This window comes from Corythoichthys intestinalis, chromosome 1, assembly GCF_030265065.1.
Source record: "Corythoichthys intestinalis isolate RoL2023-P3 chromosome 1, ASM3026506v1, whole genome shotgun sequence".
Classification (NCBI taxonomy): Eukaryota; Metazoa; Chordata; class Actinopteri; order Syngnathiformes; family Syngnathidae; genus Corythoichthys; species Corythoichthys intestinalis.
Genome location: NC_080395.1, coordinates 8,397,198 through 8,411,955, shown reverse-complemented (window position 1 = coordinate 8,411,955; position 14,758 = coordinate 8,397,198). Strand labels below are relative to the sequence as shown.

The following is a 14,758-nucleotide window of genomic DNA, read 5'->3' as shown; positions in this document are numbered from 1 at the left end:
TTTGTGAACATTATTTTTTTCAAGAGATAGGAATATTATTTTCTTTGTGCTTTCACTAAATGATACTGTAGCGACTTAACTGTTCTTAACTTAACTGTCCAAATGCATGACAGGACATTGACAACCATGACTGTCAGTAGTGGCTGCAAATGGTATATCTCCTCTGCGTTGTGTACAATACATGGTGTTAAGAATAAGATAATCTCCTGCCATTATTCCCCACGTCGCTTGCCACAGTAGTTATAATTATCTAGGCCTTTTGAAAAAGACCAAGATCGTCTTATTTACTGGAAAGTTGGGCAACCATGACTGTCTGTGGTGGCTGCAAATGGTATATCTTCTCTGTGTTGTGTACAATACAGGGTGTTAAGAAAAGCTCATCGCCTGGCATTCTTCCCCACGTCTCTCGCCACAATGGTTATAATTGTTGTGGACGACATGGCAAAGCTTATACCAATAAATAGCACGGCTCCAATGAATGCCTGTGTCCACTCCACTCGCTTGACTTTGCTCTCAATATACTTAAAGCGGCGCCATTATACTCTGTTCGCTGCCATGCATTAATTTGTTAAATATTTTAAAGTGATTAATTTTAAAAAATTAATTACTGCCCGTTAACACGATAATTTTGACAGCCCTAATTATTTCTAATATTTTTAATATAATTTTATCATTGTAGGTATGGATGCAGTCATGAATGGAAAGTGAGGAAAGACTATGAAATGATCACTAAGCCAAAACAAAGAGACATGAAAGTGACAGAGAGTGGAATCTACATCCATAAGGAGTTTCCTTACTTAGGTGCCTCACCTGATGGCTTAGTAAAGTGTGACGACTGCTGCGGAGAAGGACTCCTGGAGATAAAATGTTCTTTCTGCCACATAGATTCAACAATCGAAAGTGCAGTGCAAGATAAAAATGTCTGCATAGAGTCTGTTGATGGGCATTTCGGATGGAAAGCAGACCATACATACTCGTACCAGATCGAGTGTCAGCCTGGTGTGACTGGCCGGTGCTACCAGGACCGGAGTTTGTTGACAGGTAAAGAAATGCTTATCCAGCGCATAACCCTGGACACCAAGTTCTTTGCCGAAGCACTGGAGAAGGTTGCCACCTTCTACAAAATGTGCATACTACCTGAACTTCTTAGCAAGTCCTTCTCCCCAAAAAAATACATTGTGTTTGCCAGTTGAAAATGTAGAGAACAAGATCTGTTACTGCCAAAAAAGTGGTAATAATAAGACAATAATTTATCGCAGCAGGGATAATTGTAAGATTAAGGCTTTCCACAAGGAATGCTGCGGTCTTAAAAATATGCCTAAAAATGGCTGGTTTTGTCAGTTTTGTAGGACATTGCTGAAGAGAACAAAATTTACAAACAAACAAACAAAAAAAAAAAAATCGAATAAACTTTTCATATAGCATTGTAAGAAATCATTTAATCTTTTTCATCAATTTCATTTCCACAGTAAGGCCATGAATCAGTCGGACGGAATAATGGGAGGGCATGCATTGCAAAGTGCACAAGGAATTGCAACAATTTTATCGAGACATGTTGTTTCATTATGAAACTGACTGAATCATAGTGATTGGAATTACTGAATTTAGAACAGTTTTTTTTTCCCAAACATTCCTTTAACTCTTTCTACATGTATCCTGACATTAGCATTTTTTCTAGTTTCTAAAACATCCATGGCATCCAGCTGAGATTTACCTCTAGTAAATGCAGGAATGTGTAATGCAATGGCCATAGCTGGATTTTTTGGGAATTTTATGGGTGAAACATGGTCATATGACAAGAGTCACGATGCAGACATAAAGGAGTGGTCTAGATTTTCTTTTGTTTTTTTGTTTCGTCCGTTTTTTTTTTTTTTTCCAATTTTTCTTTGTTTGGATCGATTATTTATCATCTAACATAACGGAGAAAATGTGACAGTTACAAAAAAAAAATACAATTAAGTGATAGTTATGAGGTAGATATCCGTGACTTTTTTAGACGCGATTTTTTTCATTGTGACCTAATTTGTTTAAAAGTTTAAAATTTGCGAGTGAATAATTTTTAAGTCTTTTTTTTTTTTCTTCTTTTTTTTCAACGAAATATTAGACATCAATTAATGATTCTAAGCTAGAAATGACAGATGTTCTGAATAATAAATACAATTACCTTCGTTTTATGGCTGGGTTGAAACAAAAGCGGTTGCGCGACGTCTGTAAACGGTTTTCCAGAGTAAAACAGACAAATTAAAAATAGTTCGGGGACTTAATGCACCATGAATCTGCTATGGCAGCATATAGACATTGTTCTATCAAACACAACCAGTATTTTGGCTTAAAATACAGCAGTTTCTTTTAAAGAGAAATGCAAGAGCAGAAACTGCTTTTTCAGTCTTGTCTGTATTTTCTGCCATTTACAATTTTGTTGGTTGAATCTTTTATCATGGACTTCATAATGTATTGACGGGTCGGATTGGTCATGTACTGCACATCACATTCAAATAGGGGGCCGTCCCCATCAAGAGGAGCTATTTACAAACACGCACACAGCCATCTAATGCTGGATTTCTGCTGAAAAAGTATGAAAGCTGTAGCGCATACAAACAGGAAGGATTGTCTCAGGAGGGATTTGTTCGAGGATTCAGTGAAAAAAAGTCAATGGGAGAAATTAGCCAGTATTGCATTGGCATCATAGTTCGGAATATTTACGTAAAATAATGCTAACTGCACTTTTTTTTGTTGTTGTTTTTTTTTTTGCTTTTAACCAAGAACCGAGACTTTTACGGCAATATTTATAAAGAATTGGGGGATTTAAGCATTTATTCACAAGAATTTTCACCGGAAAAGCTCTGTTCACATCGGCCGTTAGCTTGCCCGGCACGGCCAGACTGTTCTCCCTGTATTTTTCAAACACTTCGAGAATAGTCTGGAACCCACCTCCTTAATGGCCTCTCGAGCCAAACGAAATTATCCGTCCAATCGGATTCGATTACTTGCGCGTCGGAGGTCGTCTCCACAACAACACGGATGGCGAATGGGAAAGCCGAGAATGTTCCAATCTGCGATAAAATTAGTTTTAAAATACCAAAAACACATCGACACAAGTCATTGACAACAGTCTGTCTCGCGTTAGTCACGTTGAATAAACTTCTCCATTCTACGCTCGCGCTAGTTTTTTGTCACTTTACCAACGTCACGTCCGCCCGACGCTGATTGGTCCACTCCGCTGTCTGTTTGTTGTGGCTTGCTCCGCCCTGGAAATTTGATCCGCTCAAAGGTCGCCAGACTCTATAGCTTGAACAGCAGTGAGTCTTGTATACCAGGCTAGCCGCTAGCTACATTCACTAACAGACGAGAATTGTACTTCGACATATATATGTAAAATAAATACTAACTGCATGTTTTTTTGCTTTTGTTTTTTATTTCACGTTCATATCTATAAAGAATTCAGGGATTTAAGTAGAGCTGAAACGAATACTCGAGCAACTCAAGTTACTCGAGTTTAAAAACTGATCCGAGTAATTTTATTCACCTCGAGTAATCGTTTATTTTGACAGCTCTAATCATCACGTTTTGCTCGGACGACTTTTAATGCGGGACAACGCGCTGATGTCACGTGTGTAGAGGAAGAAGCAAAAAAGAAAAAACATACTTACTGCAGCCGGCAGCCCCTACAAACGACGCCGACGTTGCTAAATACTAGCCCGCACGATGGTTGGTAGCAGGTAGCGTCGGATGAGTCTCATAGAGATCACATGTATGTTGAACTAGATGCGCATTGACAGACTCAGCCGCGTCTGGGCAGCGTTAGTAAACAGCAGCCATCTTAAAGCAGTAGAGCGCTAAGCGCTAATAAAGAGCGCTAAAGCGCTAATAAATAAGATTAACATTACTGTGACTAGCTCACGTAACGTTAGCCCTGCAGAGGGCTAGGTTTCTATTAATTATGACCACTTTCGATGCGTGGCTAACGTGTCTTACATACAGGCTTTAACATAACATAGCGTTGTGGAGTGATGAGGATGTAAAATAAAAACTCAATAATGCTAACTATCAATTTTAGCTCAGTAGTCATTGCTGGATAAAACACCAAGTAGCACTAGTCCCTAATGTGCTCCAATACAGCCTGTATCATACATCTATTTTGAACACTGCAAAAACTCAAAATCCTATCAGGACTTATAGTTTCGACTAACTTAAAACTTAACTAGAACATAAAAATGGCTTGACACAAATAGAAATTCAATTTAAACTCGTGGGAAAAAATCCTAACTTTTAAGTGATGTGTGTTATCAAGCATAAAGGCATTTTTAGGTATATATATAATTTTATTTTTAATAAGGTCTAAAGGTTTTTTGAGTGAAAGCAGTGAATTAGTCTTTTTTTTATTCTTGTTACATCTGAGATGCAATTGTTGGCTGTTTTCAACAATATACATCGAAAATAAAGACATTGATTGACTGAAAATGGTTCAAGATTAGATGAAATGTCTTGTTTTCTCATGTATATTTATAATTGCTCGCCACCTAAAAATTTATTTGTTTTATCAAATTACTCGATTAATCGATAGAATTTTCAGTCGATTACTCGATTACTAAAATATTCGATAGCTGCAGCCCTAGATTTAAATATTTATTCACAAGAATTTTCAACGAAAAAAGCTCCTTGTCTGTGATTCCACTCTGTCAGCTTTGACGGCCTTGCCAACAATGCAGACCCCCTATTTATTGGCCCGTGTCCGTCAATACATTATGAAGCCTATGCTTTTATGTTGCCAAAATGAAACTTGTACTTCAAAATTATCAAGGAGTACTTTATATACTTTAATATATCATTGGTTGGTTTCATATTGTTCTTGACAGAAAAGTACAAAAAAATAAAACTATAGATGTGAAAGATAAAACAATGGAACTCGCTCCAACGGCTGTTTCCCAAAGCACTTACAGTATACAGTTCAACCATCTGTGCATTTCAGGGGAGTTCGTGTCCATCAATTCACTTCAGAGTGTCATGTTTTGGGTTAAAGTCCTCAAAGTTATGTTTTGCCTGAGAATGTGGATTTCACTCCACTCTTGATTGTCTTTTTGCCCCAAAAAAGGGAGCTTCGGGCGGCCACGACAGCTGCCCAACACGCCGGTAGGCTCATCGCTGTACTTTCATCCAAACATCCTCGAAAACAACCATAATGGGTCGTGCCAAGCGGCCAGATGGGTTAACGCTTGTCACGCTACCTCAGCGTGCCAAAGTTTTGCCATCAAAACCAAAAAATAAGTTTTACTGGATCAAGTGAACAGGATGATGCTCTCTCCCAGAGCTAGAGGCATTGGAAGCGTGTTGCGGGGTCTTGAAATCCAAATTATAGGAAGGGCCATAATTTAGCGCGCAAAGGGGGGTTCTTTAACGCCGTTACTAACGAGTTTAACGAACAGCTTCTTTAAAAATGTATATTTACGACCAGCCCAAACGTCAATTAACGTTATTTGTAGAGGTGTGCAAAATTTCCGATTCTTAGATTTTTCGCGATTCGGCCGTGGAAGATTCGAGAACGATTCACAAACATCCAAATTCCGATTACTGAAATATGCCAAGTAAAGTGGAAGTACAACACACTCAGCGCGCCACGCAGTCAATGAGGAACGGAGCGAGAGTAGCTAAACATCATGCTTCTCATTACCTGGCCCCTCGGGTAATGCCAATGCTCAACTCACGGCTCTCGCTCAACTCATGCCACGAGATTAAAAAAACACAACAACATACCTGACTGCTGCTGAAAAGCTGCTTCTAAGTACATCCACATAATGTTACGGTAGATATCATTTATATAGGACTAGATGCAATATCGATTCGGTAGCGTTAGCAGCACACCTACAAAAAGCTAGATGCAGGCGTTAGTAAACGGCCGCCATCTTAAATCAGTACACTTCCCTGCAAGGCTGTTGTAGCGAACCTTCCAAGCAAACCTAATTAACTTTTTATCTAAAATACTCCTAAATCGGTAAAATATTGACTTGAATCTATCTTTAAAATAGTTTTAAAACTTTCACATGTCGAAAGTAGACAAAAGGGAAATTATGGAATAACGGGAGCAATTTTAACAACTTTACGGTTGACTCACATCATTAAATTAATTGAATGTAGTTTAAAGCTGCTGATACAGAATGGGGACTGGAGTTTTTTATTTACTGTTATTTTTGTATATTTGTTTACTGCTATATGTTAAGTTGATACTGAAATAGTAGTTTGGTTTAGCCTGAGAGTATTTTTGAACAATTTTGGAACTAATGTACAAAACATTAAAAAAAAAAAAAAATGAGGGGGGGTGCATCAATAATCGTTTTATAATCTAATCGGAGCCTCTGAATCGTAATCGTAATCGAATCGTTAGGTGCCCAAAGATGCCCAGCTCTAGTTATTTGTTAATTAAGTTGAACGTTAATTGATAGGCTAAATTATTAATGCAAAAATAAATCTTCGGGGATGTGGGGACTGTATTGCCCAGTGTTGTTAATCTTACTTTTAAAAAGTCATTAATTACAGTTACAAATTACTTATTCCAAAAAGTAATTGAGTTACTAACTCAGCTACCTGAATGTAAGAGTAATTAGGCTACGTTCATACTACAGGTCTTAATGCACGAATCTGATTTTTTGTCATGTTTTTTTGGCGTGCCCGTTCAGACTGCCTTTGTCCATTGAGACCGTTCAAGTATTACGCATGCGCACTAATTCGCAGTCCGACACGCGCTGAGCAAGAAGACCCGCATGCGCAGAAGCATCAAAACAAATGACACACGTCATCCGTCATTCCAGGGATATCATATTTTGCTCTTCAAAAGGAGGACACAAATAAGACATAAATAATCCCCGTTTAGTCTTATATTCAAAGTTTATATGGATCGATAGCTTGCACGCACGGTCCGTGCATGTCACACACACATACGGGCAGTTTGCCCCGACTCTTGGCCGTGTAGGCAATGATGAAATATTGCTCACTTGGAGCAGAGAGAAAACTGAGCATTCTCAGGCTTATTCTCAACCCTTTTTTATTTTTTATGACTGTTGTCAAGCCCAGCCCTTCCCCAAAAGCCATGTTCACTGCAAGCTAGGCGCTAATAACGCACAGCTGCACCGCTACGGTAGCGTCTCTCTCGCTATTTGATGACGTAATTGCTGCATGAAATCTGATTTGGGAGAGTGGACAGTACAGACCGCCGCGACAGTCTGGAAAAATGTGGCCCAGATCAGATTTGAACCACATACGAAAGTGACCCAGATCGGATTTGAAATGGTCCAGTTCTATGCGACTTTGTCACGTTCAGACCGTCAAGTTAATGCCTCACTCGAGTCGGAAAAACACGAAAAAATCAGATTCGTGTATTAAGACCTGTAGTATGAACGTAGCCTTAGTTACTTGGCAAAGTAACTGGGGTTAATTTTCATGTTTTTTTTCCCCATTCAAAAAAAGGTTATTGCATTTATTACATTAGTTCCCTTCTGTCTACTTTCGAAATGTCAATGTTTTAAAACTGATATTGCCATTGATTTAAAAATCTCTAATATTTAGTACTTGTTTTGACCTACATAATATTTTATGCGCGCAATGGACGCTGGGGGTTATAATTTGGTTGAGCTAGACTGAGAATAGCTGTGCTAGCTAGCAACCGAAGCCAATATGACGGCAGGCAGGATTTTGTCACATTCTGCTGCTGGTCAGATAGTTTTGTAACAGAACTGTGGGATGAGTCCCGATGTAGTACCAGTATCCAATTCCAGCTCATCAGTAGTGTCTTTAAACCGATCCTAGGCAGGTTGCCGAGATATTGACTTGCTACCATTTAAGTTTGTACAGTATATCCCTTCATTGCGATTTGCATTATTGACCTGTCGTTTTCATTTGTATGCCTCTCGTTGTGGTTTTCCCTTTTTTTTTGTCCCGACCAACTGTCTCGGACCCTGTTTTTGTTCGTTGTTTTTTTTTTTTTTTTTTCAATGAACCTGGGGTCCTACCTTGCATTCGTGGACCGTAAGACTTGAGTAAAACTAAACTTGAGTTACTGATTGCAGTTAATAGATTGATGAAAAATACACATACTATCGATGTAAAAAAAAGAACGTGGTCCTTGTGGTGTTGGTTAATGCTACTAAACGGTGTGGCCTTAACCGTTTTCTGCATGCAGCGAAAGTGATTTTTTTTTTTTTTTTTTATCCTGTGTCCCACAGACGCCACAGTGGAAAATCTTCACCTGGAGAAGCACTATCCCCCTGACGTTAAACAGGAGGAGTTGGAGATGCTGTACATCAAACAGGAGGCGGAGCCAGAGACCCGCGGCATTAAAGAAGAACAGGAAGATGAAATCTGCAAGTTTCCAAGGACTGTTAGTGTGGAGAGTGAAGAAGATAACGGTCCGAGCCAAGCATCAAAACTAGCTAGCAGTAGCTTGTTTCAGCACCTGCCAACGAGAGGTGAGGGACGATCGCCACCGGACGACCTCTTAAAGCCACTGTCGGACAGCGACGACTTAACATCACACTCTTCTGACTTCAACACGGATGAGGAGGATGTTGACTTCAATGCTTCGAAATCCTTAAACAAGTCATCACTGCAAAGACACACAAAAGAATACTCGGGTGGGAAACCTCTTTCCTGCTCACATTGCGATAAAACATTCACTACCAAGGAATATTTAATGAAACACATGTATACACACACGGGAGGAAAGCCTTTTCTCTGCACATTTTGTGGTAAAAGATTCAACAGGAGGGGAAATCTTAATAGACACACCAAAAAACACACTGGGGAGAAGCCTCATGTCTGCTCATTTTGCGATAAAGGATTTATTGAAAAGCAAGGCTTGATAAGGCACGCGAGTACACACAGTGGATTAAAGCCTTTTGTCTGCACATCATGTGGTAAAAGATTCCGAGAAAAAAGAGATTTAAACAATCATACAATAACACACACTGGGGAGAAGCCTTTTGTCTGCTCTCCTTGCAATAAAACATTTGTTTCGAAGCGAGCGTTGATAAATCACACAAGTACACACAATGGAGAAAAGCCATTTTTCTGCACACTTTGTGGTAAAAGATTCACCCAGAAGGGAAGTTTAAATGTACACAAAAGAACACACGCCGGAGAGAAGCCTTTCGTCTGCTCTCTTTGCGATAAAAGATTTTTTAGCAAGAATGAGTTAACAAGACACGCATGTAAACACACTGGAGAAAAGCCTTATGTCTGCACGTTATGTGATAAAAGATATCGTATGAAGCATGAGTTAACAAGACATGCGTGTATACACGCCAAGTGAAAGGTTCACCCGGAAGCAAGAATGAAAATATTCCAAAAGAAAACACCAAGGAGAAACCTTTCACCTTCACCGTGTGCTGTAACAGGGTACCTGCGGGTTATTAGAAGTATTAAAAAAGCATTGAATTTAGTTTTCCATTATTACAGGTATTAAAAGTATTAAATTAGCTGTTGTAAGTCTGGAATTTTTTCACCGTGGTCTTAATTTTCAAGAACATCTCAGTGCAACCTAAATTATATCCGTGACGAAGTTGTTGTTTTTTTAAAATCCATAACGAAGATAACGCATAGAATTTTTACGATGCACTGCACTACCAATTGAAATGCAACTCGTGCGTGCCAAACCACCACAACCGGCAAAACTGAGAATCCACCCACCTCTGCATCGGGAATGCGTGGAACGAAAACCCTGCAGGCAGAAGTATTGTGGATTCTGAACACCAAAACAGACCACCATTCATATACTTCAAATGAGTCCATTGGTGATCTGTTTAGGATATTACGTCATTTTTGGTCGGCATCGGCTGTCACAATGTTGGTCATATTGCGTTTTGTTCAAGGGAGCGTTCCCGATGTCTTAACTGTCTTTTGTAACAAATTTCAGTTGGCAGAAAAAACGCACATTTTCTTAATGTTTAAATAGTCTACATATTTTTATGATTATAAATGCATTTACACAATGAAATAACGGGAGAAAAGTTTGTTAAACAGAATGTTGGTCAAATCGTGTTTTTTTCCGGAGGGAGCATTCCCGACTTCGTAACTGCAGTCAATTTAAGCTCATCAAGACTTTAAGATAGAGGTAAAATTGGGCCTAAAAAATTCAGCCTGACCCGAACTGGTCCGCGGGTATTAAAGCCCGACCCGCGTTTTGTGTAACATTTGTGACGATGTCTGCATAAAAGCCTGTCTTTTGTAACGAATTCTCAGTTGGCAGAAAAAAAACGCACATTATTTTAATGTTTAAATAGACTACATATTTTTATGATCATTATAAATTTATTTACACAACGAAATAACGCTGGAAAAGTTTGTTAAATATAAATAAACAGGTGCGGTTTTGCGGATTCGCAGAGGGGAAGATTAAAAAAGGCGTATAGGCACGCTCTGGCTCTGCAATGACCACACAGCGCCTTCTTTTTTTTAATCCAAATTATTTATTTTATAACAAGTATTCCTTAGTTTATCATTCATACATCGTTAATATATAGTTATTTCAAAAAGTTGGCGAGAAAGAACCCTGGCCTGGCCCGAAGTAGTAATTGACATTTTAATTTTGGTCATGTTTTCAGTTTAATTTGGCTGTTTCCAGCTTGCTACGTTTATAATTGAGATGTTTGTTTACGGATTTTCCTCTTACTGCGAAGAGGGAGGAAGTTACATCGGCCGCCGCTATGATATTTAAGTCATCAGCCATCTGCTGTGACCCAGGAATTTAACGCCTGCTTTCACGCACACTGCTTCCCATGTCAGTCAACACGGGAAATTGTTTTCCCACACAACTGCTGCACGGTTAAGTCCCGCGATATTCCCGTTGTTTTGAAGTATGTGATAGGGGCTCAAGTTACATCCAGATACTTTAGCTTGCAGTTTATGTGTCATGCGAAGGTAGTGGATCTGCTTGATCATTTCGGTTTGCCTTTCGAATGAGTGTGAATTTCGCCGTTTTAACTCGAGTTAGCCATGTTCACTGGGGTCTTGGCAGGTGCACTAGCGGCTAGCCTGTTACAGAAGATGGCTGGTCTGAGTCCTGTCCTCCTCCTCTTTTTGTCTTATTGTGTGCGTGTGTGTGTTTTAAAAAAAATCTGACAGACTTTATAATGTTACTTTAAATGTGTTTTAATTGTATCTTTAATATATGTGCATTCTTTTGTCAAACACACTGAGTAATTGAGGTTAAATTTGATGTTCAGTGCTTTATTTAATATGATTCAATATGATCTAAATAATGGGTGCAAGAAAAGTATTAATTTTCAGTTGAAATGGCATTAAAAAAGGTCTTAAAAGTCTTGAATTTAGATTTATCAATTCTGGGGGGACCCTGTGTAAAAACCTCAATTCTTTACACTCTAAAAGTTCAACGTTTGCTTTTTTGTCAATTCTATCACATGTACAAGGACAGAGAATTCAAATTGCATGACACACTAACCTCAGTGGCAAGTAAAAAATGAAATAAGTACATATATATAAAAATAGACAACTGTACAGTCTGACAATATCTATGAAACAAGACACAATATAAACAGGTGAATGGAAAAGCTGACTGCAATAGTGCAAATGTATTGTTCTATATACATTTACTGTATATATATTAGGGTTGGGAATCTGGCATGAAGCCGATTCGATATGTAACTAGATACACAGGTTACGATTTGATTAAAAAAGGATACATTTTTAAGGCTGAGCGATTCGATACGATTCGATACAGTTTAAGAACGATACGGTTCGATACAGAGTGAAAACGATATGATAGTGAACATTTGTTGTGTGTGTTCGTTCAGTATTTTAAAAATATAAAAAAGACCACATTTTTTAATAGCAAAATTAACAAAATTTCATACTAATGTTTTATGAGAAAAAAAATGAGGCTTACTATATGACCGTCATTTTGTTTGATGGGATTGATAATACAATAAAACTCCAGTCACAGACAACAATAAAGTGCAGTAATTCAATTACTGTATTTCCTGGTGTTTTTAACATAAGAGGTAAGTAATTTAAGTGCAAACTTTCAACGTAAACATCTTACAAAAAAAAAAAATTAATTATATGCAGCAGCTCTTGAAAAAAAAATTAAACCTGCTAGTGTTATCATAAATAAATATTAAATTATGCTTTACGACTGGTATAATTGGGGGAATAAAAACATGGCATTTTAAACAGGTCAATAATCATTACTTTAAGCTAATACACAGCAAAGTCATTCACTTATGCCTGTGCTTCCTCATTTTTTATTGCTCATCACTGTCCATATCTTTGAAGGGCAGATTTTTCTTGATCAACTAATCCTCATGTTTAAGCAGACTGCGTTTCGTGGAAACAATATGCCGCCCTTTCCAGCATTGTAGTGGGTTATTTTTCAGGGTTAAAACTCGCGATTTCTGTACCGCTCCACACTTCACACAAGCTCTGTCCCATGCGAACAGATCTGGCCGCCTTCATCACTTCAAAGTCCGACTTTTGTTTTCCTGGGTGTGTTGGAAATCAATCACAGCACGTCGCTGCCGTCGGTGATCACACTGTCCATTGTTTTAGCATGTTGCTTCGTTGCCACTACTAGTTTCGTTTTGGGCTGTGAAGAAATTGCTACGGAGCGTGCGTTACAGTGGTTTCGTTAGCTCTCGCGTTGTTATGGCACGCCCGTGACGATGGGATAATGACGGCCACTAGTAGCGGTTCTGCCGAAATGCATGGAAAGTTGAGTTAACCACGACTGTGAGTAGTGCTTGTCCATATTATATCATGCATGCGGTCTCGATCTCAGTGTGCGCTGTGTGGTGAATGAGGCGCTCTTGTGTAATTCACTGAAAGACACAAGCGCAGCATGTGAAGTAAAAGCTAAATTATCATACTAAGCAATGCATTGAACTAGGCATTAGAAGCCGATTCTTGTGCTCGCGATAGCCGAATTCTTTCTCTACTGTCGGTTCACTGAATATTTAATGGCTAATTAATGTCGAATGGTAACTTTACTATCGATACATCTATATCTCTCACCTGGAAAACTGGATATCCGGTCGTATCGGTTTATCGTCCTCAAGCTTAATATATATATATATATACACACACACACACATATATACATACATTCATACATACCAACATGCATGGTTGTGCAAAAAGGGATGGTTATACAGTATAAAGTGACTAGATGACTTTATAAATGTTATAAGGGTAACTTATAAAATGACTATAGTAAAGTGACTTGTGTAAAATGACTGTTCCTTGTGAAGTGGGACTGGGAGTCAGAGTCCAGACGGAGTGGATGTGAGGAGCGAGGGCAGAGCTCCCCACTAATTGAGTTCTGATGTAGAGGAATAGTAGCTCTTTCATTCAACACCAGATAGCTGCACTGTCCCATGATCACCAAATGAGTTTTCCTGAGCTGACTTGAAGTTAGAAAGTTGAAGTTCGCGTCAGTGGCATCTTGCATCTGCGATGTTTCATATCACATCTTTGCTGGAATAATAAATTTTTCTCACAACTACATCAACAAAGTGACATCACAACGACAAGGAGGATGTAGAACATCAGTAGTAGAGGATCTGGTCGATCTGGCGAGTAGAAGCAGTGAATTAGTGATACCTCGCTACTTCGCGCCCTCAGTCCTTCGCAGATTTTTTTCAATTAAAAAATAAATCTAGATGAGCTGTCCCGACCCAATCGCGTAGTCTCCCTCTCCCTCCAGTTTGTTAATTCACACATCATATCAAGGAACTCACAAAACATGGTCATATACTACTACAAACAGTTCATCTGATTAGATGCGCAAAAGGGACACTCCAAAGAAGCTATGTAAAGCTTTTAGTAGGAGCCCAGTTGGACAGCATACACACACCCATACAGTTAACTATGGAAAATTTCAACATTCTGGCTACATCGGATTTGATATGAGACTTAGAAATGTTATTCAAAGAATCAGAATACAGTGGGGCAAATAAATATTTAGTCAACCATGAATTGTGCAAGTTCTCCCACTTGAAAATATTAGAGAGGCATGTAATTGTCAACATGGGTAAACCTCAACCATGAGAGACAGAATGTGGGGAAAAAAAAAACAGAAAATCCCATTGTTGGATTTTTAAAGAATTTATTCGTAAATTATGGTGGAAAATATTTGGTCAATGCCAAAAGTTCATCTCAATACTTTGTTACGTACCCTTTGTTGGCAATAACGGAGGCCAAACGTTTTCTGTAACTTTTCACAAGCTTTTCACACACTGTTGCTGGTATTTTTGGCCCATTCCGCCACGCAGATCTCCTCTACAGCAGTGATGTTTTCGGGCTGTCGTTGGGCAACACGGACTTTCAACTCCCTCCACAGATTTTCTATGGGGTTGAGATCTGGAGACTGGCTAGGCCACTCCAGGACCTTGAAATGCTTCTTACGAAGCCACTTCTTTGTTGCCCTGGCTGTGTGTTTGGGATCATTGTCATGCTGAAAGACCCAGCCACGTCTCATCTTCAATGCCCTTGCTGATGGAAGGAGATTTTCACTCAAAACCTCTCGATACATGGCCCCATTCATTCTATCCTTTAGACAGATCAGTCGTCCTGGTCCCTCTGCAGAAAAACAGCCCCATGCTTTACAGTGGGTATGGTGTTCTTCGGATGCAATTCAGTATTCTTTCTCCTCCAAACACGAGAACCTGTGGTTCTACCAAAAAGTTCTGTTTTGGTTTCATCTGACCATAACACATTCTCCCAGTCCTCTTCTGGATCATCCAAATGCTCACTAGCG

General features: G+C 39.0%; 1 protein-coding gene across 4 annotated transcripts in view; it reads left to right on the top strand.

The window, feature by feature from the left end:
- The window catches only part of LOC130920385 (zinc finger protein 157-like), a 46,348-nt gene extending 32,371 nt beyond the window's left edge, over window positions 1–13,977 (top strand). For 3 of the 4 annotated variants that reach the window (XM_057843570.1, XM_057843587.1, XM_057843577.1), the window contains 3 exons: window positions 680–801; window positions 886–1,041; window positions 8,214–13,977. In XM_057843570.1, the coding sequence (XP_057699553.1) occupies window positions 680–801; window positions 886–1,041; window positions 8,214–9,298 (1,363 nt within the window). In that variant the 3' untranslated portion in view covers window positions 9,299–13,977. Of the gene's footprint in view, window positions 1–679; window positions 802–885; window positions 1,042–8,213 lie in introns of those variants that run through there. The other variant, XM_057843596.1, reaches the window with a different exon arrangement.
- Window positions 13,978–14,758: the final 781 nt, after the last annotated feature.